Here is a 25770-nt window from a genome sequence, read left to right as displayed (position 1 = left end):
GCTACGGTGCACATATAATTTAGTAACCAAGAGAATTCAAAACTTAACTGCAGTTCAAATAAATAAATAACCTAAGGTTTATATTTTAAAAAGTAAAAGGAACTGTACAATATGAAAATATAACAATACATAAACATTAGAATCTAAAGTTTTGTAGAAATAAAACTGCAATTTCCCATACATAAACAGTGCAAGAAATAAAATTCAGATAAGCTTCTGAACAGGGAATTTAAACAATTTAATTCTTAAATTATCATGCAGACATAGCATTTTAAGCCATGCTGGTTTCTATTATAGCATTAATGGTATCCCTTTTACTTGAAAAAACTGATAGCCATTAAGCTCACTGTGACAACTGCTGCCAATCCACTCTTTTCTACAGTACATTATACACAGAGGTATTCTGTTGCATTCGAAAAGTAAAATATTATTATGTTTCTACAGAAAAAAAAAGAAATAATTATTTTACTTTTTTCCTCCTCCAACATGTTAGCTTGTTCAAAACAATGTCACATTGTAAAAACAGCAACATTTTCCCCCAGTTTAGATGAAAAGAAAGAAATAAACCCACACTATATAATGGACCATAATCAAGATGTGGTTACTGCCTAGTCACCTTTAAAGTTCAGAATTTATTACTAAAAAAGTTGAAATTGTGGAGATGTTAGAAAGTTTGACCTCTTGTTGAGAAGTGATGAATATAATAAATCTGAAAAAACAGTGGAAGTAATTTATCTTATGTGTGTATGTGGAACTAGTTACATATAGACTTGATTACAAGTGGTGTTCAACGTAAGTTTCTATATAAAATTCTCATTGAGGCAAAGACCAAGGAATGCAATTAATACCAAACTGTAAACACATCATTCATGTTACTTCGAGTGCACATCAACAACATAAGAGTTCTCCTCATAGACTTTGGCAACAAGACTACAATAGGTCACAGCAGCATGAGTTCACATGGAAGACTGAAAGCACTGCAAAAGAATATACTAGAAACACCAAGACCTCCTAGAAACCAGAAAAATCTGTGACAAGTGCCCCTCCTCTGGATAAGACACTCTCCTGCTCAACTGCTGCTCTCTCAATGCCTAATTATTATTACTTTGCTTTTACAGTTCTGTCGTCTCAGGTCTCTGTGCTTTAGCTGCATAGGTTGCCTTTGTTTGCACTCTAGCCATTGTAGGTCCAAAGGGTTACAGTTCTGTCCGCAGAAGATGACAAGAAGGAAAGATCTTGTGTATGCCATCTGCACTGAATAACTTTGTCCTTGTGCTCTCCTACCACCATAAGAGGAAGCTGCTTTGTGAGGTCCCCTATGGCAGAAGAACAGAAATCATTCGTCATTTCATGAATTTATATCCCAGTTTTTCAGGTTTTGGGGGTGGGTTTTTTTGTGCGTTTCATTTTCTTCTCCCCCTGCTTGTTTAGTAAAGCTTACATATGTATTTCACCTTATTAAGCACACTTAACCCTCCCACACCTCTCACACACACACAGTATAAGGCAAGGCCCCAGTGTTTTGGATTTTAGGTGTTACTGGACACAATAAAACTTTACAATACAGGTATTCACAGTTTTTAAACAATGTGATTAAAGTTTAACAGTCCAACAAAATCAAGTTGATTGCATATACTGGTATCTTTTCTCTTCTTAACTCTTCCCAATAAAAATAAGCATCACTATTATTATACTTTTTTCTTTTTTTTTTTTTTAAAAGGGACAATTTTATGAACGCTGCCTGAAAGCAATGGCCATCTCATCAGGCAACAGTGTTAATTAGCTCTTCTATCATAATCAGACACTGACCCCCCAACAAGATTTAATTCATAGCCTACATTTTTAGCAACAGAACATTGTGGACAGACAATCACATTTATATACAACACAAACCCTTCAAAGCTCTATTTTTTCCCCCCTTTTAAACTGAAACCTGATCTTCGAACCAAGTTCTCTTACAGCTTCAATATTAAAAGCACCAAACTGAAAATCCATCTAGTATCCTTGTAGTATGTTACCTTGCAAGTCTGTCACCTTTATTTTCATATCATACGATCCTGTGAGCAAGTAGTGAGCCCCTGGAGAGAAGCGAACAGAACGAACATCGCTGGAATGAGGATGATAGCTCTGCACCATCCGTCCTCCTCGAATATCGTACAACATACAGCTAGAGTCCTCTTGTCCTGTAGCCAGGAGACGACCACTAGGATCAACAGCTACTGAGGCTACAGCGCTTCCTACAGGAGGAAAAACCAAAACCGAACAGATTATATTTTTGTACATCTGTGCAAAGACACAACTTTTTTTTTTTAAAAAAAGGACTATACATTGTATAAGAATACCAAATGCTGGCCTTAAATTTAAGGTGAACATATCTAGCTACTGTAATCTTAAAAATAAGTAAATTTTTATGTTCTAGCACTTCAGCTATGAAGCCATAGGTCACACTGGAATGGCAGCAAACCCACTATTAAAGCTGCACAAGAGAGTATCTGTTTCATCACAGGAAAGAAAGTCATTCTTAATAAAATAATAATGCAAGGAATTCCCTCCCCCTCAATTCTAATTTATAGATCCCCCAGGTTTCAAGAAACAAATCTGAACCCAAGTGGTTCTTAAGAATCCTTTTGCAGATTTCTATAGAGTATGTTGATAACTTGCAAAAATGGCTGCTCCTTCCCACTCTTTCCTTTGATTCTGAAACCGTTATCTTGCGTCTTGTTTTATTTTAATGTACTTGGAAATGTCTGTTTGAAAGGCAAAACACTAGCCAACTTTTGAAAGGAAACGTTACTTCAAAAAAAACACCAAACAAAACCACACAGGTAAAGATGTCCTCACAACTTCTTTCTTCTAAAGCCAAGCCTCCATTCTGTGATGCAAAAACCCCTTACATGCACTCTACACTACTTAAACATCTTCAAAACATATTTTTATGCAAGAACGATCAGAAGCACGATAGCAAGTCTCACCTGTTCCATGAAACGTTGTTCCCACAACACGAACACAGCTTGGCACTCTTAGATCCCAGAATCTTACAGTCTTGTCTTGGGATCCAGACGCAATCATCCACCCACTCCAGGTATAAAGTGCTAAAATATGACCTGTGAACAAGAGGACCTCTTTATTTGATTAAATATCATTAATCAAATAATTAAATATTACAGTTCTGATTATACTTTTGCATTCATAGATTTAACAGTCTATGGAAAACCTGCACGTTGCATGATCTAGAACAACAGCAGCATAAGGCATTACCCAGCTTTTTATCCTCTCTGGAATGACGCATGCGCTCTCTCCGCTAACTTAACAGCCAACGTATTTAAAAACAGCTACCCCTGTCTCCAATACCTCAAGAGCTATTTGGAGAGAAAAAAAGTCTTGCTAGAAAGAAAAAACACAAAGACATTAAAAAAAACCCCAACCAACAAGTTTATTACAATATAATACGGAGTTCAGTGCAAGAGAAGCGACAACACACATACCAGTGTGACCACTCAGAGCATGCAGGCCTTGTCCTCGCTGACAATCCGTTGTGTAAATGTTACAGTCCCCTGCTCCAGCACTTATTAAAATAGCACCACCGCTTTCTGGGCCTTCCATAAAAGCAAGGTCTCTGATTGTCCCATCATGCATGCTGAACTCCAAATCTGGTCCTAAAAAAGTTTAAAAATCCATGAACAAAATGAGACATACTTTGTTTATCACCATTAGCACTGCAATCTTCAAAGCAGCTACACTGATAACGCAGAATATTTTAGGCAAGGGTGGGTATACTACCGAGTATAAACACTGTTGTGCACTTCCATAGAATACTCCATTTCAGTTACCAGAGTTCAAATAAAATCTCTAAGAATCTTGTTTTTATTGAATGTTGCTTGAGATTCCTACAGTTCCTAAAGCTTTGCAAAAGGTACATGGACCATCTCCACAGCCAATTCCAGCCAAGGTTTACAGAGTACGTTTATTTCTTTTTTTAAACTATGGTAAACTAAAAAGTTTTTCTCTGCCAGGAGGGATCATTGAGAACACTGAACCACATAGGACAAGATAGCCTAAGTTCAAAACAGAAAAGATAAGAGCCATGTTCAGTGTATTGGCTAGGAGGGTTGGGCATGGAAAGTAACATTTGCTAGGAGAGAAACCTTAGACTTTCAGATGATGACACAACTAGGCAAGAAAAAGGGAAACTGGAAGGGGAAATAAATTCCTACTGACAGTCAAGAACTAGAGCTGGGTAAGAACATCTGGTTGTTTTACCCTATGTGAAAAAGATTTACCAGAAGACAGAACAATACCAGACAGTCTTCCAAAACAAAACCAAAATGCAATCAAACAAAAAACCAAACTAAACCCAAAAGATAATCCCCAGCCCCTCAATAGCTCTTTGCAGGACAGAAACTACAGGGATGGTGAAAGGGAACAGCAACTAAGTTAACCGAAGTATTAGAATAAAAACAACGAAACCTATTAACTACGTAAGCAATGTAATTTGAATGATTTTGTCAAACATTGGACAAATATTTGAAAATAAACTCTTTAAACTAAATACACATGCACATTACCTGTTGCATTACAAGTTTCTGCATTAAAAGGCAGTACTTTCACATATTTATCATTAGAACCAGTAGCTAACAGCTGCCCACAGGGACTCCAGGCTACACAGTAGATTGATCCTTTATGATGCTTGTTCCTTTTGAAGCGAACGACAGGTTGTTTAGGAGTATTATAAGCACTGGAAAAAAAAAAAAAAAAGAAAAATATCCAATTTCCTTTTATTCACAGGAAAATAATGTATTCTAAAATGAAAATAATGTTTTTGTATTATTTTAGGTAGCATGAAATACATGTGACTGTTTGCATGGAAACATATACATGTGATCTAAGACAAAACAAAAGAATCTTCTCCAACACATTTTCTCAGTTTTTCCCTCACATTCCTATTGTACTTCTGATAAGATATGCAAAAAGAACTTAAGTTTCTTCATCTATAAAAGGGTTGATACAGATAAAATATAGTAATTAGTAGGTAGAAGCAATGAAATCTTATCCTCAGAGTCTTAAATTGGCTGGATTTTTCTCTACATCCTGTATACCTCAACATCGTGATCCTGTGGCCACTTTTGAACGTGCTTGAGTTCAGTTAAGCAACAGTAGGCCAAGGGCGCTCACAGGGCGCACGCTATCTATGGTAGTGCCCAGTGCAGCTTGCACAGCCAAAGGCTGGGTCTGGGACTAAACTATCAGGCTGCAGGTTGGAAAATACAGATTCCTGAAAGAAGAAAGCAGACTCTGTATGTGTGCAAGAAGGTATTTCTCTTCTAGTTTCCCCATCCACCAGACACAATCCCTAACTGGGTGTTATGTTTGGTATGACAGCGTAACTATATGGCTGGGCTCCATATACTTGTGTTTGAGGCTGGTTTTGCACCTAGCAGTACTGTAACAATAAAAATTGAAGCCTGCTGTTCTATCCAAAAAGTTGTTGTCTATACCATCCTTGCTGTCAGAATGAGTGGGACTCATCAAGCCCTTAAAGTAGTTAAAAGGACCAACAAAAATGCTTCTCTGTTAACCCCAGCTGGGAAGACACAAAAACGCTGCCCTAAGTCAAGTACTGTCTCCTCTTTGGCCATTAAATAAATAACACAAAACTATACAAATGAAAAAGACTCATACATGTCCATCATAATGACCTGTGCATTGGATATTATTTGTTGAATAAAGTGACTCTCAAAGCTTCTCATCTACTAGAAAATCCGATACAGCAGTCAGTGTAAGAAACACACATTCATCATTGTATGTTAATGCAGGAATCTTCACAGCATCTAAACAAACCATACATTCTTATTTCTGAAACCAGATCAGCTTTACACATGGCTGAAATAAAAGGAACAGTCCCCTTAATGTACATTTCCTCTATTTCAATTGATTAACTTCCTACAATGCTATTTCTCTGTTCCCACAGCAGGAAGTAGTCAAGCACTTAAGATAAAGTACTGCTCTATCCAAATCCATCAACATTCACTTCAGTAACATCAACAACAGAAATTAAAAATAAATAAATTGCTACTGAAAAATTTATCAGTCATACTATAAATACTTGAACAGAAGAGGCAGAGAGAAACAGAAGACAAACATTTACATCTGTTTAAAAAACTTTTGAGATAAATATGGCTTTAGTTAGGAAAACTAAAATAAATCTACATGGAACCTAATTTTATACTGCTGCCAGAAAGGAAATCCATGACAGATTAGCCTAAATCAGGATCACCATTCAATACATGCTACAAAGCTTCCTAAGAGGCCTAATGCCTTGTATCACTTTTATATCACGAGCTTGGATTCACAACATTTGTTAAGAAGTGGAGACAGCAGCTGAGAATCACTGACTGTCAGGATGTGGGAGCACCTGCCCAGCACAGAGACCACATGCTGCCAATCAGCTCCGTGGAAGCACTGTAATTATTTGAGCAACATCTGCAGAATTCTAATATATATCTATCAGTGTTTAATCTCAAACATGTGAAAAAAAGCACACTACTACTATACTTTTAGAGAAAGGGAAACAAAACCAGAAAACTGACCTGTCCTCAATCATAATAGTTTGAAGGATGGTTTTAAGAACTTAAAAAAAAAACCACAACAAAACTTGTACAATTACACAACTGCTATTTACCAGATACTCTACACAACTATAGCTATTTGAAAAACACTAAAATTTTGAATGTATGTCTAGACTTGAGTTGTTACAAAGATTAGAATATCTTTAAGATAATGTAATCTCTCTGCTGACTTGTAAATCCCGTGATGAAATGTTCTTGGCAGACTGTATGCATAGTGAAAAAAACAGTAAGAGGAAGTAGCACAAGTTCAGAATTAAGGAAATCTCAGTATTCCTTTCATACTCAGACGCACCGTGTCCCTTGTCACATCTGACTGTGCACCGTAACTAGAGACTAAGGCTGCAGCATCAATCTAACCTTTCCCAATAATTACAATAAGTTGCATGAGAGCAGAGTTAGTCAATAAGGACACACGTGTCCATTCCACTGAAAATACTCTGCACTGTTTACCAACCAAGAGGAGGTTGTCGGGGCTTCAAGCCCGGCAAGCTGGCTTGCATCGGGTATAAGCGAAATCGACCTTTTCTTGTGTGTCAGGCATTGTCAATGAATACTTTGGAATTAAACTTCAAAGGCTACCTTACTGATGATACTTAGGGAGGAAAAGAAGAAAAAATAATCAGATTACTTTTTGAACACTTTGGAATCCTGAACATGAGTCCTAAACTGAGAAGGTGTTTCAGATAAAGTCACTTATACTTGTAGCTCCTTCTGAAACTGAAGTTTTTGATGCCTGCACTTCCCACCTACTCCAAGAAAATGTAACTGGAGCAGAGACAAGGAGACAGTTATTGAGATGGCAATATTTATTTCCAGGTGAAAAAATATTTTTTCCCCTCCTATTAAAAAAATGGGTGCAAAGAAAACAGCAAAGACTAGGTGCATCCAGTTAAATAAATAGCACTTTTCCTGCCAAGGAACCAAAGTAACAGAAAAACAATGTTTGTAGTAACAACAGGCCAACAGACATGCTCTGGCAAATTTTGCTGTAAAGGCTGAAGAAGATACCGCTTCCTCTACTGTCTGTCCTGCCAGAAACTGCCTGTCATGAAGCCCAACTTGTGCTGGCTTGGGAACTGACACATGCTTTCTCCCACTGTTAAAGCTGGAATATCAAAACCAGAAGCTATCACAGTAACCACAGAAAAGCCCTTCTGCTGAGACAAAAATAACGCTTTTGTAAGGAAAGGTGTGGTACTGTGGCAATACATCTTGGAAATGAATGGAAATGGAAAAAAGCAAAAAAGTAGCCCACAAATATACAAATTCTTCAGTAGATCACTTCTTTTTTGTTTGACAATTCAAGCGTCTATGGAAAGCATTGCACTATTTACAACAACAAAATAAAGGTATGAAAGGTACAGATATCAGTAGCTACAGGAGGAGGAAGTGCTATGCTATAGAAAAAGAAATTATTATACAAGCTTTCTTACCTTGGGTCAATTACTTCTGGATAGGCACACACCCTCAAAGTTTTGGAGTTGGAGCCAACAGCATACAAACTCCCGCTGGGATGAAAGGCTACAGCTCTGACAGCTTGGGTGTCTTCTAGAGTATTAATGCAAATGAACTGCTTTTTTGATTTGTCATCCTGTGTAGAAGGACAACAGTCAAATTAGGTTCTTCAGCATAAAACGGGACATTTAAAAGTGGATGTAATTGTTTTGCTGAATAATGTAAGACTATTGTCCTATAAGTATTAATAAGCAGCAGCACTAGGCTAAACTACTCAAATTACAGGTTTGTGAGAGAATGTCTACTCCAGGTCGAGGAACAGCATACTTCAAAAAGTCCTTTTCTTCAACTCACTCATACAGCTAACATTAGATTAACATTTCTCATTCTCCCTCCAGGCTTCCAACAGCTTTTGTTCTTCTGAACAGCCCATCTCAAAAGCACCATATTACAGTTTATTTCTGAGTAAACACATCTGATCTGCGTGAAACTTGCAAGGGGAGCAGAGCTGCGTTTTTAGTGAAAACAGTCCAACTCATAACCAGAGTTTATAAAACAAATATAACACTAAACATAAGAATCAGCTTTTCACCCTTTAGATAACACAAAGTTATCATTAAACTATGTCAAGTTTTATTACATCATCCTCCACACAACTTCACCACTCTTCTAAAATTTTTATTTAATTGATGCAGAAACTTTGGAATGTACTTATTGCAAAGTTATTCCCCTGAAATCAGACCCTACTGACTGGAGTCCAACAAAGTTTCAACCTGGAAAACAAAAAACAATGGCTGTAAAAGACATCCCACTGGAACCTCTGTTGTAGAAGGAGAGGCTGAGACAGCTGGGACTGTCTGGCCTGGAGATCGGAAGGGCTCTTCAGGGTGCGTGTGTGTAAATCTCATCATTGTATATGAACATCTGATAGGAGAAGTAAAGAAGATTGAGCAAAACTCTTATCAGTGGTATCCAGTGAAGGACAAGAGTCAATGAACACAAACTGAAATACAGAAAATTCCACTTAAAACTTTTTTGTTGTTTTAAAAACACCATGAGGGTGGTCAGAAGTGTGAACAGGTTGTCCACAGAGGTTGCGGAGTCTCCATCCTTGGAGATACTCAAAACTCAACTGGACCCAGCTCCAAAGGACCTGCACTCATTGACCTTTCTTTGAGCAGTGGGTTTGTACTCAATCTTCAGACGTCTCTTCCAATCTCAGTGATTCTGTGATTTTGTAGGTACTGTATCAACCAAAAGTCATTCTAAGTATCTATTAACAAGAGGATGTCACACACTCAGGATTAAATACTGAATCTTGTGAAAACACAAGTTGTAAAGGACAATAAGAAAACTCACCTCATCACCTCTTGTCCTAGTTAAATTCCCTGAAGAGTCTTCCAACTGTGGCTGAGCAGCAGCATGTTCTGGTACACTGATTTGGTGAAGAGTTTAAATTCACAAGACAGAAAAAACAAGAGAAGTGACAGATTTGTTTGGAAGTATTTTTTTTAAATAAAGTTACAGTTTCAGTCATTCTCAGAAATAATTTGTGTGGAGAAGTGTTATGCGTGTCTGATTCCTTATCATTAAACTACTATTTTTACAAGTGGTTGCTGTTTTTGCAGCAACTTCAGGCACTGAACAAGTGAATGCAAGATAAAAGTATTTGTTTTCACTCCATAACACACACATGGATACACATATATACATGTACACATGCAAAAACAGTTGTTGCTTTCAGGTCAGCACTACCTTTATTTAACCGAAGAAATCCAGTTCCCACTCTGCCCTGCCTCTTTTTCCATCTAGTTTGTATTTAATGAAAAAGCTTTCAGAAAGTTAGTAGAACACAAAATAAAGAACTATACATATAAGATGGAATAAACAGTCTGAAATTGAAAATAAACATAAAATGTAAGCCGTAACGAATAATCACTTTGTCATGTGTGCTATCAAAAAAAAAATTTATAATCCCTATAAAAACATATAGAGAAGAACACTGATAATGAGCTAAATACTCCTATTCAATGACAAATTAATTTCATCGCTAAAAATAAATACAAACAGCTCCTCCCACAGTGATAACAGAAGGGTATTTCTAGTCCCGAACTTACATTTGATTCCCCTGTACAGGTGACTCTTCAGGAAAGGGTATCTGACTGGCTGATCCACGCTTTCGAGGAGTGCTGGTATTAATGTTTTGGCTATCAGTTATCCTCTGACTAGCGTCTGAAGGTGGTGATGTAAAGTTACTTGCTGGATTGGTAGATGCATTCCCTTTGCTCCCGTTACATTGCTGGCTAAGTGTTTGTACATCATTTCCAAGACTGTCCATACCTATATTTAATTCTCCTAGCTTCTGGATAGATCTAATAACAAACCATCCCAGACAAAAAAAAAAAAAAGAAAAAAGATCAAAATAGGTTATTATGAGAACTTGAGGAGGGATAGGAGTGGGTGGAAGAAGAAGCAACAAAACTCCCCAAACCTGTTAAGAAACTGTTCAGTAAGATTCTGTTGCTGGTCAGCTCCATCTTCTTGATTTACACCTCCTTCCAACAACATTTGCTGGTACAACTGTCGTTGTTGCTCTTTCTGTTCTAAGTGCTGCTGGTAACGTAGTCTTTGTCTATAATATTCCTGAAACTGCTCTGTTGAATCACGAAGCTGAAAAGAAATGAGAATTACAGATGAAAATTAAATAGCTAATTGCAGTATTTAACCTAAATATTCAACTTCTGGTTTGTTATTTCAATACAGGTATCAAAAGGCCAACAGATTCTCCTCTGAGGAGCAATGCTTTCTTTCGTCCCTAAAACCAAATACAATTTATATATTAAACAAGGAAATCACTGCCAGCCTACACTATTCACTATCGAATTAATTCTGTCGTAATTCAGAAGCAGACTCTTCTTTCCTACGTAACTTCAAAAGTAGGTGATCAGAAACTGAAAATAAAAATCAGCAAACAATATAAGCTACATTCCACATTCTACATCATATTTTCACTAAAGATTTAGTGTTTTCTGTCATGTTGACACCTCCCTGGAATCAGTTTGCAGAGCCAATTTACCTCTCCCAGTAGCCAGCTTTGAAGTGATCTATGCAAGTGTCACATCTTACTTTTGAAATTGGTGCCTTGTTCTAACTTTAAAATTCCTTACTTTCTGGACCAAACACAAATACTTGAGCTGCCTTTCTCATAGTCTCTTCCCCTTTACATACTATGTTTATCTTCCACAGCTCCCCAAGACTCATTGCCTTCTGCATTCCCCCAACCTCGCTTTCCCTCTGTGTCACTATCAAAAAACAGTTGAGAAGTTAAAAATGAACAAACAAGAACACTCTACAGAAAACCAAAAGCATTTTAGACTAAGGCTAAAATGTCAACACTGAAGTATCATGCATTTTCTACACAAAAACCCCTTAAGTACATATTTACCAACCAGTGGGAAAAAACAATAGTAAAATTAAAAAAGCCCTGGTGTTTTTTTTCCTGTTTGTCTGTTTTTGAAAGTGACATCTTCGTCATCTAGTGATTTTAAGTTGTGTAAGGACATCCTGATAACTCTGCATTACTTCAGACAATTCATGCAGAGGATCTTTCTTCATAACTATGAGCCTTTGCATTTCTTCTAAAAAAAATACTTGTTATGATTTCATGTTCTCTGACACAGTAATTTTTTGGTTCATAATGGATTCCCTAACACTGTTGCATTTTTAAGAAGTTTACCACCTTAGGTTTCCCGCAATGAATACTTGCAATTTAGGAACTCCACAGCTATCTTCAGAAGTCTAGAAAGCATTAACTCTCTGTATTTCACGTATCTGAACTATTCCCCAGTCACTGGGTTATAATCTTTCTAAGCAACAGGTATATTCTGGTCTATACTTCTTTTCATGACTGATACTTGTTTGTTGCAATTGGATCCAATCCTGTGATCCTTTGGATTCTGCATCATTATTACTAACACCTAAACCTAAAATATTCTGCCCACATGCTCAATTCTGTAAACTCCTAACTCAATCTCTGCAGGAATAATGCAAAAATAAAGCTACGAAAAGAAACTTAAATCAATTTCTTACTCACACAGGTATACACATGTACCACTAGGATGTGGAAAACAAACCAAGGTGAAATCGGATTGGGTACTACATTCTTTTCTACTTGTGTATAACAGTCTGGCCAACATCTTCACCTATAGCACAGCATCTCCTGTCTTCAGCATCTCCTATAAATTTTGCGTCCATTTTTTGCCTTTCAAAGCCTGCTCTGTTACACATCCAGCTAAGCTCTTTCCTCCCTCCCTTTATTCCCAATGTGCATATATAACTCTGTTGCAGCAGAGAAGTTACTCAGCAAAGTCCTGGAGGGGAGTGAAGTCCTCAAGCTTGGAGGACTTTGTTAATCCTCCAATAGGTCCTGTTGCCTCACTGAAGTATCCAGAGAACAAGAACAGGGCCCTGTCAAGACTAGACCGGCTTTCAGTACCATATAGGCGTCATAAGACAAGACAAAGTTTACTTAAGAAAAATCAAACTGGAGTCTGCAAACAAAACAGACCATATACTCGATGTTATTCATCAGTACTGAATTAAGAAACAGATATTGAAAACGGTGGAAAAGGAACAGAAATAGGTAACTGTTTTCATTGTTTCCTACTGAAATATTATTTTACTTTCTCCATATTGCTGTTAAGGATAAAAAAGGAAAAAAGTATAGCCAAGGCACAAGTCTTCAAAGATGGTTATGGAGGTTAAAACCTGCAAAAAAGGTTATGCTATTGGATTCTGAATAGCAAAGATACACATACTAGGGAATTACCCAATTTTATTTTCTGTGTTCTAGACAGAAAATTATATAAGATGACCTAGGAAACCTGGTGTTAACACCAAAAATTGCAGGCTAAATGCCAAATTCCTTGCTAAAACATTAAGAGGGTTCTTCAGCATTGTTTAATCTAACATTGCTGGCTTTGAGTACTGCAAAGGTTTTTTGGTTTTTTTTTGTGTGTTTTTTTTTTTTTTTTTTTTTTAAGATATACACAACAGTTTAGAAACACCTGATGTGAGAAGGCACACTAATCAGCTGCATTACCAACTCAAACAACAGTAGAACTTTATACAATGGAGGGAAAAAAAGTAGTTTCTTAAACAAGAAGCAGTATGGTATTTTCTCAATAGTAGAAACAAGATTCAAAGCAACCCATTGTCATGCATGAAGTTCTCAACACAAAGGCAAATCATTATGAAGTGATCAGAACAGAGCTCAAAGGGCCTCATTATTTTTAAACAAACCACCACTACCTCATTTTTCTCTTGTTTGGCTGATCCCTGACTCTGTGCTCCATTAACTGATTCATTTTCTGGAACTGAACTCTGGCACAAAGTCTCACTGCTGGTGGGATGCTGTGGCTCCACAGGAGTATCACTTCTTGCAGCAACATGGAAAAGAAGATAAACTTAATTGAGAAAAATTAAGAGTAGAAAATCCTCTGGGAAGCAGAGAAAAGATAACATTCTAGAGTAAAATCTGATGGCACAGATAAACACGTAAACAAAGGCCTCCTCACCTAGTGACTAGATAAAGTTATTTTGAACTTTTGGAGTAGAATAACAAAAGTAACTCAGCTGACTAAAAGACAAATAATTGCTTGCTGAGTACAACTTATAAAAGAAATACCGTGTTTCTGTCATGTGCAAGGACCAGATTTACATAAAGCTCAGTTTCCCAGCTTCCACCCTTGCAAATATTGCCATTTAAATCAGACAATCTGAAGTCACATTTTTTCTGAAAAATCTAACATCTTGAAAACTATGGGTCTGGCTCCTTAACCTAACTCTAACCTTCAAGAGATGTATTAATTAATGAAAAAACACGTTAATATCCATCAACTTCACTTAACATCAAATGTAAAAGACTACACAAAGAAAAACTGCAGCAATTTACCACTTTACTTAGCCCACAAGGTAAATCTACTTGTGCAGAATTATTCCAGTATACTAAAAGTGAAAAAGGAAACAAGAAACCTTTCAAGAACCAGTTTTAACATTGGTCCCTGGACTACACCCACAAATGTTAAGGTTTGTGCATACAGATGAGTACAATTAGAGGATGCACAATTCATTAGTTTGGTCACTTTTTAAAAAATGGAACTGAAGAGATACTTCTGTAAAGCTTAAGCTATCCACAAAAACTCCAGTTGTGAGGAAGCTGGTAAAACCGAAGATTTTAAGTTGATCGCTTAGAATCAAACAAAATATTTCAAGACAAGCATGAAGAGAGTGTATTAAGACATACATCAGTGTAAAAAATTTCCATTACTATTGGTGAACTGGCATCAGTATGATGGTGTTTGTTTCCTTTTTACTGAGTTTAGTTACAGCTGGTCTTTATCTTAACACACGATAGAGAATATTGCTGTAAGGCAAAACTAATAGACAATGTCACCAACTGCACCCAGGATGGAACACCACAGCTCTAAAAGTGTCCTCTGCTGGTCAGTGCATCCAAGTGCGATGCTAGTTACCCTCCTGGTTCTTCAACAGTCAAAAAAGCTGGAAGCTGCTCTCTAGAGAGGTATGGATGTAACATTCAGATAGGGGCAGAACTGCTGATCGAAATAAGGGCCAAGCAAAATCATGATAATAAGCTCTTAATTGACAAGTACCGTTTCTCCTAGTTACCAGGACTTTTCTCCCTGAAGGTAAAACGCGAAGTTTTGATACAGGCTTTAGTTCTTAAGGAAGGAGAGAAGTCAGTTTTGCAGCCTACATTGCACTGAAACAAGTTATTAATAGCATTCACTGCTATCGTTCCCCAACTATCCCCAAGTCAAATATAAAAAATCTAATACATTCATCAACCTTGTTCAGATTTGCTTTGGAAAACGGCAAGTATTTAAGCCAAACTACTATTGTGAAGTGACAGAGGAATGCTACAATGATGGTATGTATTCATTTCCACTGACTTCATCAGTGCTATTTTTTCATATAAATCTTTTAAGTATACTTAATCGTTTAGAGTGGCAGGATCAAAATTTACAGACACTTGAGGACAGAATGGGATGGGGAAAGAAGATAAAGTTACGGCTATTCCACAGATTCCATTTATTTATCTGGAGTTAAAGATTTCACTAACGCTGAACATAAATCTTAGCTAGACTCTATTACATAATCAGAGCATATTTGTGCTCTGTGCTAGGATTTCAACTTTCTTTAAGAAAGTCCAGATTGAATCCATAAGGCAAGACCAAATATGAAAGTTTACTTTGATCGAAGAACTATAAGGAAGAAAACCCCTTGTATACAGACTTTTAATTAGAACAGAATTTAATCAAATTTCACGTTACAACTATGATCAAAGTTACAGTGCAGGTAAGAAACCAGTAAGATAAAGCACAACATCAGCAAAGGTAAAAATAAAGCCACACTTGTACTTACCGCTCTGGTGACTCTTCAAAAATGCTGTGACACTCAGTATTCTCCAGCATGAGACTTCGGCTGAGGTTCTGTACTCCCGGGTAATGGAAGTTAGCAAAGGAGTGCGACATTGGAGAAGTTTTGGTCCCAAGGTCTGTGACTCGCTTATCGTGGTTTGTTAATCCACACGACAACCCGTCTAAGGCAGGGTTTAGGGAGCGGGTCATGTAAGCGTCTGCTGACTGAGGCCGTCTCATTGGGGATGACGGGTAAGGAGAAAGTTTGCTGATAAGAGGCGTCAAAAGATCAGCATATGCAGCTTTTGTAGGCTTGAGGAGTTTATCGACATGAATATTAAGCATCTTTTGTTCAAAAGCACAAGAAAAAACAGTAGCTGGCAGATTCTGCAGCCATGATAATAAGCTAAGGTCCAAATCATCACACCCATTACCACACAAGAGATCAATGCCCAGCAATACTTCACTTTCTGTGATTTCTTCTCCTGTTGCTTTACTCTGACAGAATTCCACACAACATTCATAAAGCAATCCCTTCATCACAAGCTGAAATAAACGATTGCTGCTTGCTTTGAAGCCAGCCTCACTCAGTTTCCTGTCGGCAGGAATAAACTCTGCCACCATGACGCAGGCTTCCTCAAAGCAGTGAACCCGTGCAGTGCTGGGATTCCAGTCCTTGAATTCCGCATGGTTGGTCAGGCGAGGCAGCGTCAGTAGCAAGCACAGCTTACTGTAGTCTTCCTTAGAGGGACAATATTCTTCCAGCGCGTGTAGGCACTGCACAGCCTCTCGCATTGTAAACTCCAGCTATAGAAATATTAACATCAGCAGAGGAGTTTGTAGTACATATGTTGCTACAATAAAACAGTTGGTCAAAGAAAAACAGGCAGCAGCAGAATTTCTTCACTATCCCTCTTTTATTACTATTACCGTTTATATTTAATTAAAATGGCATACAATATAGAGTCTGAAATTTCTGATGCAAATGTAGTTACAACAGAGCCAAATTCCTGGTTGCTTTGACTCTCTGCAATCCCTCCTCTCCATTTTCTACAGATTTATGGACCTTTTTCATGTCACTGCAGGTCTGACAGGCTTAGAATTTTATATCTGTAGCTGAACGACTTCAATTCTATTGTAGTACAGAAGGTTACTTCTCAAAGCCAACTGATTTTTCTTCCTTTTTTTTACATCTATGAAAAGCTATTGGCATAAGTTATAAGAGGCTTGCAGATTTTTCTAGTTTCTAGTGATATGCAACTTTGAGTTGGCTTTTACAGCGAGATTTTCTGTTCTTCTATTAAAAATGTTTAAAAAGTTCAAAAAGTTCTCAGAAGACCTCCAAATGAAGAGAGGGCTTTAGTACAAAGCTCACTGATAGCTAAAATCCAACAACCATGTTAAATACATGTAACTTTGTATTTTCAGTTACAAAGACGTAAATAATAAAAAACCATTTACATGTTGCCTAGCATCTGCTCAATACAGCAGCCTTTGATCCACAACACGCCAACACATTTGGTAACATTCAAAACAAAAAAAAAAAGATATAAATCTGAATTATTTTTTTCTCTCCTGCTGTCTAGTAACAGTATACAGATTGAGTGATAAAAGGAACAGTACACCTTCCTTCTACAGCTATAAATAAAGACTTACTTTTAGCTTTCTCTACACTGTTAATAGAAAACCCTATAGTACAATGTATGCATAACGGCACAAAGTAGTAAAATCAATTCAGTTTTGAAAACAAAATAAATTGTTTTAAAACTAGTGGCATTCTTAATTTTTAATATCATAACATTTTTGTGTTTAGAAATTTAGTATTTGTGTGTGAGCAACATAAATTAAAAACTGTAATTAATTTCACAACGTGCACACCTTATTTGTCAGACATTGAGTTAATGTTTCTTCCCATACAGAAAAATCTAAGTTCACAACTCCTGCTGTTTGCACATTTAACTGAATCAGTCCTTTGTGTGCACGCTTACTCCCTCCAAAGAAACAATTGTGTCCTTTTTCTCTAAAAGCAACAGAAATTAAGACTGATTCAAACCAGAATCTTTCACCTGGTCCTTATTACAACTATAAATTTCTGTGATTCTGAGGCTTGCTTCAGAGCATTTTAAAAAAAGAAGAGCCTGCCCTGTACTTTAGCATAAAGTAAATCTCAGGATCAGGACCACAAACACAGCATTTAGTCGCTGATCTATGCTGCTAAGTTTCAAGTAACCCTTATATATTACAATTCTATTTGAGATCTGGGAGCCACCATCATTTCCAAAGGATACCAATTATTTTCCCCACTGTTTATTAAACCATTTGGTAATAGCTAAAATGTGTGTATTTAGTGCTGGGAGCTTCTGCTTTGCCTTTAAGCAGAATAACTCCAGAGACTTCTTGATAACAAAAAAAATCCCAAAACAGAGACAATTCTTACATGCTGAGGCTCATCTTCCGCTGACATTGCGTTGTTTACACATAAGGCTTCCAAGAACTTCTGCTTCATTATAATGTAACGAAATCTGCAGGTGAGAAGTGAAACACCACACATCTTGATCCACTAGCTGAACATTCTTTTAGAAACAAGCAGGGTATTTTACAGCTAATTTTTGAGTTAAGCATAGAAATCACAATGACAAGGAACTCTGATCTCAAATTTTAACAAATTGATAACCATAAAATTATTTCTTAAACTAGAAATGTTTTTTTTCAATTGTTACTTCTAATGTAGTATTTCTGAAAGCATTAGAAGGGTAATAATAAAATAAAAGTACATCAATCATACTCATTTCCTAAACAGAAATATGACAGAGCAACCAACTATAAAAAGATAGTACAACATACACCATATTCCTAAAGTGTGTAGCAAACAAAAAACTCATTACAGCTGTGTGCACATATTTTTTATAGTTTAAGTTAAAAAACACATGCACACACTTCAGGAACTGCATGTAGGTTAGAAAAAAAAGCTAAGGTGAAAAACTTAGAACTACTGCTTTCAAACACAATATTTAGAATTTCATGTATTTTCCACAACTCAAAAAACTGAACTCTGACATACATTCTATTTTACCTTTTCTTGTCGAATTTTTCCATACACTCAAGAGGCTGAATAAATTGAAGAACTTCATCCCACTGACCATCAAGAATCAATTGCCTAGCAAAAGAAAGAGTCACCGGAAAATAACCAAGTTCAAATGAACGAACAAACAAACAAACAAAAAACCTAACTCTAAACTTATGCTGATGACGCCTCAGCAGTTACTTCAAGCGGCTCAAAGAAGGACGTCATTAACTTCAGAGCTGGAATATGACAAAGGGCTGGATCACAGAATTGCGACCAGGGAGAAGCAGAATAAGATAAGGCCATAAGACCTCCTGTTTAGTGGCACGGGGCTGCCCACTGAATCACAGTCCAACTGTATGTTTTCATGTATGTGGTATTTAAGCACCACAGAAAGAAGTCCTACCTTAGAAAAAGCATGTCATCTGAAAACAGGCCATTAATGACCCCACTTTCTTTCTCAAGCGCCAGCATACTGATGTGAAGTTTCCTTGAGTTCAGAAAATCAAGTATGAGTTTAATTATTTCAGCTTCTTTCACATTCACTGTTTCTTCAGCTGTCATGATGGCAGCCTAAAAGGAAAAAGAGACAGAACTTCAGCTGTGATCAATATCTTACTTTATGCTTAGTGAACAAATGTTGGCTACTAAAAAACTAAATACAGTTTTACAGGATAAAATATTGTAGCATTACAAAAATTACACAGACAAGATTAGGAAACTGATTTTAAGAGATTGATTATGAAGCCACAAATAAGACCTAAGAATCCATCTACATCTTTTTATTTCTGTCCTATGCATATATAGGGGCCCAGATAAACAAATCCTCCTGCAATGTGAAAATATTGTGGTTACCAAGTCTGCAACACACAAAATTTTCCTGTCTGAAATGCAAACAGTGAAGTTCAAAGAGCATAAAACCAAACCAGCTACTATATCATTATCTAGAGATCTTACGTATAAAGATAATGTTTCAAAACACACACAAAAAGCACAGCACACTAAAAATGCAGTCCTCCCCCCATCTATTTTTGAAGTAGCATATGGTGACTAAGTGAAGGCTTTTAATTCTTCCTTCATAAGGACACCGATTTCTGTCTATGCATTTTATGAAGAATCTAAAGCTGCAAACTCAAGGTGACCTAAACCAGTCTGACCACTGACTAGGAGAGTCCCATTCAGTCCCATGCCTTCAGCCACGTGTTCCTGGCCCTTCCTTAGCATTCCTCACTTTCATCCATTGGGTTAGCTCTTCCACCAGCTCATTCATGTGCTGAAGTGGCTCAACAGCCTAACCAGCTCTCCAGACAGCAGGAAGGAAAAGTGGGAAGATGCAGCCAGGCAGTGACAGGCCAAGGCCCTGGCTACCAGCAGTCAGCTTGTTTAAAGCTCTCATGGATACGACACCCAAGCACCTTTGCAGCACAACTCCTTGAAGGACATGAAAGTTGTAGCATGTACTTCTCTCAGGAAACCTAAAATAAATTCTGGTTCTGGCTAAGTCTTGTATGGTTCCTTAAGTCCGACTTAAAGTAGAAGCTGGTCTACATTTTTAATTTTTTTTAACCTTAAAAACACTTTGCAGCTGTAGGCCCCAAGCTGATCTGCTGAAAACTACCTGGGGATGTGGGGAGAAACCCTACAACACAGTCAAGCCATGTAGCACTGCCTCATCAACAGTATACGCCAACCGTATGCTGGGCTGTATTCAAAAGGAGCGTGGCCAGCAGGTCGAGGGAGGTGAATCGGCCCCTCTACTCAACTCTCGTGAGACCCCACCTGGAATACTGTGTTCAGCTCTGGAGTCCCCAACACAAGGAGGACATGGAGCTACTGGAACGAGTCCAGAGGAGGGCCACGAAGATGATCAGAGGGCTGGAGCACCTCTGCTGTGGAGACAGGCTGAGAGAGTTGGCGATGTTCAGCCTGGAGAAGAGAAGGCTCCAGGGTGATCTTATTGCAGCTTTCCAGTACCTAAAGGGGGCCTACAGGAAAGCTGGAGAGGGACTTTTTACAAGGGCGTGTAGTGATAGGACAAGGGGCAATGGATTTAAACTGAAAGAGGGCAGATTTAGGTTAGATATAAGAAAGAAATTCTTTACATTGAGGGTGGTGAGGTACTGGAACAGGTTGCCCAGAGAAGTTGTGGGTGCCCCATCCCTGGAGGTGTTCAAGGCCAGGCTGGATGAGGCTTTGGGCAACCTGGTGTAGTGGAGGTTTTCCCTACCCATGGTAGGGGGGCTGGAACTAGATGATCTTTGAGGTCCCTTCCAACCCTAACCACTCTATGATTCTATGATCAGGAGCTCTTAAAAAAAAAAAAAAAAGAGCTAGAGCGCCATTTCACATGAGGAAAAATGCAATTCAAGTCCCTGCTAGTGCAGAAGGGACTGGTCCCTCATCTCAGCTCTGCTCTCAGCCACAGGTCCCCAGCCACTTCACGGCACCCGCAGTGGAGCTATAGGGTCAGCCAGAGCACTCCCCCCATGCAGCCGCTGGTTAAACGTTTATTCACCCCGAGGACACAAGGGCACTAACACGGACATGAGGAACTGACGGAGCTTTGCTTTCCGGCAGTAGCAAAGTCTTAACCTGACTTAAAGTCATTAAGAGCGCACCAAAGAACAGGGAAGAAGCCAGCATAAGTGATAAACTGTCAGCAGGAGGTGATATCCCCAGGAACAAGGAGAGACAGTGGAATGTGTTCAGAAAAATGAATAAAAGGAGATGACCACAGTAGTAAGTTACAGTTACCCCAGCTGCTCCCCCTTTTAATTCAAAAGGGGAAAAAAATACTACTTTATTCCCTCACACAGCCATCTACTTATGTGGGAATGCAGTAACTACGATGCTGAGAGACAACCAACTGTGGGTAATGCAACTCCAAACACAAGCTGACGAGGCGATGCAGCCTCCAGATACCTTGGCCTTGGAAAACTGGAGTCTCTCAGCTAGTTATCTACCCCATATTAGGAAAGATGCACTGGTAAGAAGAAAGCAAAGAACAGGTATAATGAGTTTGAATAAGACCCTCAAAGAATGAACGAGAAATTAATTATGTACCAGAGAAGAGGGGAAGAGACAAATATTTCAGTGAAAATTCTCACTGTTCATCATAAACCAATGTTAACGAACCCGAAGGGATACAAAAAATTAGGTCTTCATAATAGGGGTTTTTGTTCTACGTCATCTAAATCCCCAAGTTTTTCATCTTCCTCGCAGTTTTATGCCATCTTTTTTTCCAAGTAAGTTTTTGCCAGAACGTTTGACTAGGAAAGCATTCGATTGTAATAGCATCATTTATTTTGGACCAAGAGAGATTTGATTCTGCCAGATGAAATGGCCTAACTTCTTTTTAAAAATGGCTGGGTTTAATTCTCATTTTAGTCACAGAAGACTCCAATCACCAAGTATTTTGATGGGTCTCATGTAAGACACACCCAGAGGCCACGTGCCCACTCTCAGCTAGTACAGTCAAAGGAAAAAATTTAAATCTGGCTTGCAGAAAGCTTTGCTGCAGGAAAGAAAGCAGATAGACATACAAATCCAAAGCCAGAACTTGTAGAAAGATGCTTTTTCCTTACATATTTGCACTGTTTCAACTTCCCTTTTAGCAACTGAATATGGATTTTTGGTCCCAGAGAAAAAAAATAAATCAACCCTACCCTTATACACTGAAGGAAAAAAAAAAATTAACACAAATTTAACCAGCAGTTTAGTATTAGCATCTTAATTCCCAACCTCATCTAATGCATTTACATTTCTATTTTATTATGCTTTATGGCACTGGTGTTTTTTATATAAATTAAATTAACTTCCTTGTCAAAAGGCAAAGTAAAACCTGGAGAAAGCTATATTGAGACTCTCCATCAGAAAACTATTAGAAAAATTCAGACTAAGACTCCCTTTGAAGGAAAGGAAAAACAAGTCCACCTTTCTTTTCAACTGGATCTACTGGACTCATGTCTAAACAGGAAGCCATCCTACATAGCTTCAAGATTGTCTTAAAAATAATTATTTATATATTCTATTGATGGAAAACCAAGCATAATACTCAGTACTTTGCTTAAAGAGTACAACTGCATTAAGTATAATTTAGCATCTGCAAGAACAGGTTTGTCCATTTTCCATTGCAGTTTTAAAAGAACAGGTTTGTCCTGAACATAAAGCTTTTGCCAATTCTAACACTTAACTTCATTTACTTTACTTATATTACCCATATAAATTACAATAAAAGATGATCCGCAAACTCCATATTTGATATAGGACTACTAACAACATTTTTGGGATCTTGCTAAGAAAAATATAATGTAATATAATATCCAAACATAACTTGCATACTAAACTTCTGAAGAAGATTTTAAGTACATCTATAAGCTCATACATTAACAATATTATGAAAATATTTAGTGTTTGTTTGCTGTCAGAGCAACACTCCCCTTGGACAAATAGCTAGAAAAGAACAGTAAACCTACTAGAGAAGATTTTCACTTAATTGATGTTTTTTTAGGCTGAGCTCAGACTTCTCTCATAAGCATTATGCTGCCAAAATAATAAGCAGCACTGTAACACTATCATAAAATTACAAATATACATAGGCTTACACATCACCCTCCATGAAACATACCAGCTTTTCTGACATTCAGTGGTATGTGTACAACTAAAAAAAAATAATAATTAAAAAGCAAAGAACAGCAGGGAAACTCAAGATTAGAGCTCAAGCTGCATCTTTGGACGACCCCACTATATTGCTTTCTGCCAGCACATATGGCACCTAACGTCACAATCTGATCAGCTCAAGCCCTAATACTCAAGAATGATTGAAGCACAGCATTAGCTTGAGGTATAAATGAAAGTAAATGAGTATTAAAGCTTAATATTTCAGGTGTCTTCTACCAACCAGGTTTTTGCTACAATCTTATTATCCTACCCAGTCTTTTCAGAACAGCACTTTTCCACACCTGTCCTCCTTTCTCTTGCTCAATCCCCCTTATCATCTTCCCCTAGTTCTGTATTGAAATTTGCTTTCTTCCGAATAAATCTACATCAAGGAAAAAAACAACTTGTTGCTACAAACCTGGCGCATCTTTTCTCTGTAGCTTCAAGGGACAAGATGTCCTTTAAACAAGCTCTTTGGAACATAGACTACTTACTCCTAAATCTTCCACAGAGAGGTTTCACTCTTGTTCTGTTCTTACTCATGTTCTAAAAACATGCCAACAGCAAGAATTCTCTCATGGTGTTACAAACACAGAAAACAATTGTTTGGGTTTTTTTTTAAATATATACACACAGAATTATGCATATAAATATAGTATTTTAGGAAAATGTTTATAAACTAGAAGTGAATTTTAAATAGTCTTTCTCTTTAAGTTACCTCCCTTAGAAGAAATTTAAAATGCATATGCATTCACATGATAGAAAGTTAAAGGTTTAATACTCTTGAAAACAAGTCAATAGTGACATTCTAAAGTGTTATTCCTATGCTATTTATCATCCGAAATAGATCACTTGCCAATAGTATACATCCACAAAACTGGGCACAGAATACAAAATCTCTAACTACTTAAAAACACAATAAAGAAATATTAGAGTTCAAACCTAAAGTGTCATACTGAGAGAGTGGTGAGACGTTTAAAGGGAGGAGCGATGCCTAATTAGAAGTCTTGGTTCGCTGACTACAATGACAGCTGCAATGCTCGCCCATTATCTCAGCATCTTGGTGAGCTATGTCACAGAAAAACCCAATGTGAAGAAATCATACATATTTAAAAAGCTGCTTTTTGCATAAAGTTATTTCACCTTCTAATCCATCCCACAGTCACTTACACACGACTCTGGGGCCTGACAAGAGGCCACTCCGGAGTTCCGCCTACGCAGACCCCATGGGGGACGCGGGGCCCGGTCAGTACCTAGTGGCTCCGTTTCTGATGTGTCCTCAATCATCTTCCAGTTATTCTATATCAAAATAATTTACAAAAAAGAGTCTATAGGCCAACTTTCTTATTACAATTAATTTCCACAACAGATAGGGTAAAACAAGTGTAAGTGAATTGCGCTAAGAGATCACATGATTCATTATTTCAAATGAACTACACTGAACATACTAAGGCCTTAATAGAAAACCTTCACCAAATTCTGTACAGTTGAACTCTGTGACTGAAATATTCTTCTACTCCAATACACAATAAATAAATGCCCTCTTACATACCAGCCTCTTCTTCCTCACACAGATTTTTCCACTGGCTTACCCTCTGGTAATCCATTTTTTTTTTACCCTGCTTAGATCAGCTGTTGCTTTAGAGCCGCCACAGTAATCCTTATCTCACCACACTTTAGAGGTGACTGGCAGAGCTCTGTGCACTCGCCAATCCCTGTTACAACATGCCCACTCTTCCCTCGGAGCACTCGCCATCACGAATGCCAAAAAGGTGACATTAAATTATGCAACGCTTCCATACTAGAGTGAAACAGAACGCAGAACAACAAAAACCCCAACAAGTTACAGAGACTAAAGGTGAATGCATTTGGACTAGAAAACCCCCACTTGCTCCGAATTTTCCTCTTTTCCCTTCACACGCGACGCCAGACAAAATCCACCTGTGCCGGTGCAAGGGCTCAAAACCACCGCACTGTTTAGGTACCCAGCGCCGAGCCCGAATGAGCGTTTCGGCAATGTCAGCCCAGCACCCGCGGCAGACAGGGCCGCAGAGGGGCCGACGCTCCTCTGAAGCGGCCCCGGGACGGGGCACACCCCGCGCCCGCCGCCTCGCCCGCCCCAGGGCCGCCGGCCGGGCCCCGGCTCGCACCGCGCCGGCCGCCGCGGCCAGGCTGGCCCGCGGCCGCCACAACAAAGGGACGGCGGCGGGCGGGCGTCGCCGCCGCGGCGATGCTGCACTCGGCGGGGGAAGCGGCGACGGCGGCGGGCCCCGCGCAGCGCGGCCGTGTCCGCACGCCAGGGACGGCGCTCGGAGGTAGGCGGCCCTTCGCCAAGGCGGCCCCACGGCAGCGCCCACCTCACGGGGCAGCGGCCGCAGCCCCCGCCCCACCGCCCCGCGCAGTCCGCCCGCCCCAGCCGCTCCTCGCCGGGCCGCTCCCGGCCCCTCCGCGGCGCAGCCCCCTGCCCTCCGTCCCGCCCGCCAGCACTCACCTGAGGGGCCCGGCGGCCCGTTCGCGCCGTCAC

The 25770-nt window shown here is 38.7% G+C and overlaps 1 protein-coding gene across 3 annotated transcripts; it reads right to left on the bottom strand.

The window, feature by feature from the left end:
* Window positions 1-173: 173 nt before the first annotated feature.
* WDR47 (WD repeat domain 47) lies at window positions 174-25770 on the bottom strand. 3 transcript variants are annotated; one of them, XM_086617133.1, is made up of 15 exons: window positions 25738-25770; window positions 18994-19160; window positions 18597-18680; window positions 17961-18045; window positions 15528-16330; window positions 13389-13518; window positions 10573-10751; window positions 10199-10453; window positions 9441-9516; window positions 8060-8217; window positions 4566-4735; window positions 3486-3656; window positions 2973-3104; window positions 2019-2237; window positions 174-1316 (listed from the first exon to the last, which is right to left on the bottom strand). In XM_086617133.1, the coding sequence occupies exons 2-15, from the start codon at window positions 19149-19151 to the stop codon at window positions 1174-1176; spliced, it is 2763 nt and encodes a 920-aa protein (XP_086473259.1). In that variant the 5' UTR covers window positions 19152-19160; window positions 25738-25770; the 3' UTR covers window positions 174-1173. The 3 variants fall into 3 exon arrangements, with proteins under 3 accessions (XP_086473259.1, XP_086473257.1, XP_086473258.1); XM_086617131.1 differs by having other exon boundaries at window positions 13392-13518; XM_086617132.1 differs by having other exon boundaries at window positions 13392-13515.

Source organism: Tauraco erythrolophus, chromosome 10, assembly GCF_009769465.1.
Source record: "Tauraco erythrolophus isolate bTauEry1 chromosome 10, bTauEry1.pri, whole genome shotgun sequence".
NCBI classification, from domain to species: domain Eukaryota; kingdom Metazoa; phylum Chordata; class Aves; order Musophagiformes; family Musophagidae; genus Tauraco; species Tauraco erythrolophus.
Note: the sequence above shows the minus strand (reverse complement) of the source record. Positions and strands in the feature narration are given on the sequence as shown.

What these genes read in the sequence shown, in the direction of transcription:
- WDR47 (XM_086617133.1), bottom strand. Translation starts at nt 19,151, where the DNA reads ATGACAGCTGAAGAAACAGTGAATGTGAAAGAAGCTGAAATAATTAAA. An exon ending in CGGAAGATGAGCCTCAGCAT is followed by an intron (nt 16,331 to 17,960) that starts GTAAGAATTGTC and finishes ATATTTCTATAG; the next exon opens with CTGGAGTTTACAATGCGAGA. An exon ending in TTTGAAGAGTCACCAGAGCG is followed by an intron (nt 13,519 to 15,527) that starts GTAAGTACAAGT and finishes TGTTGCTGCAAG; the next exon opens with AAGTGATACTCCTGTGGAGC.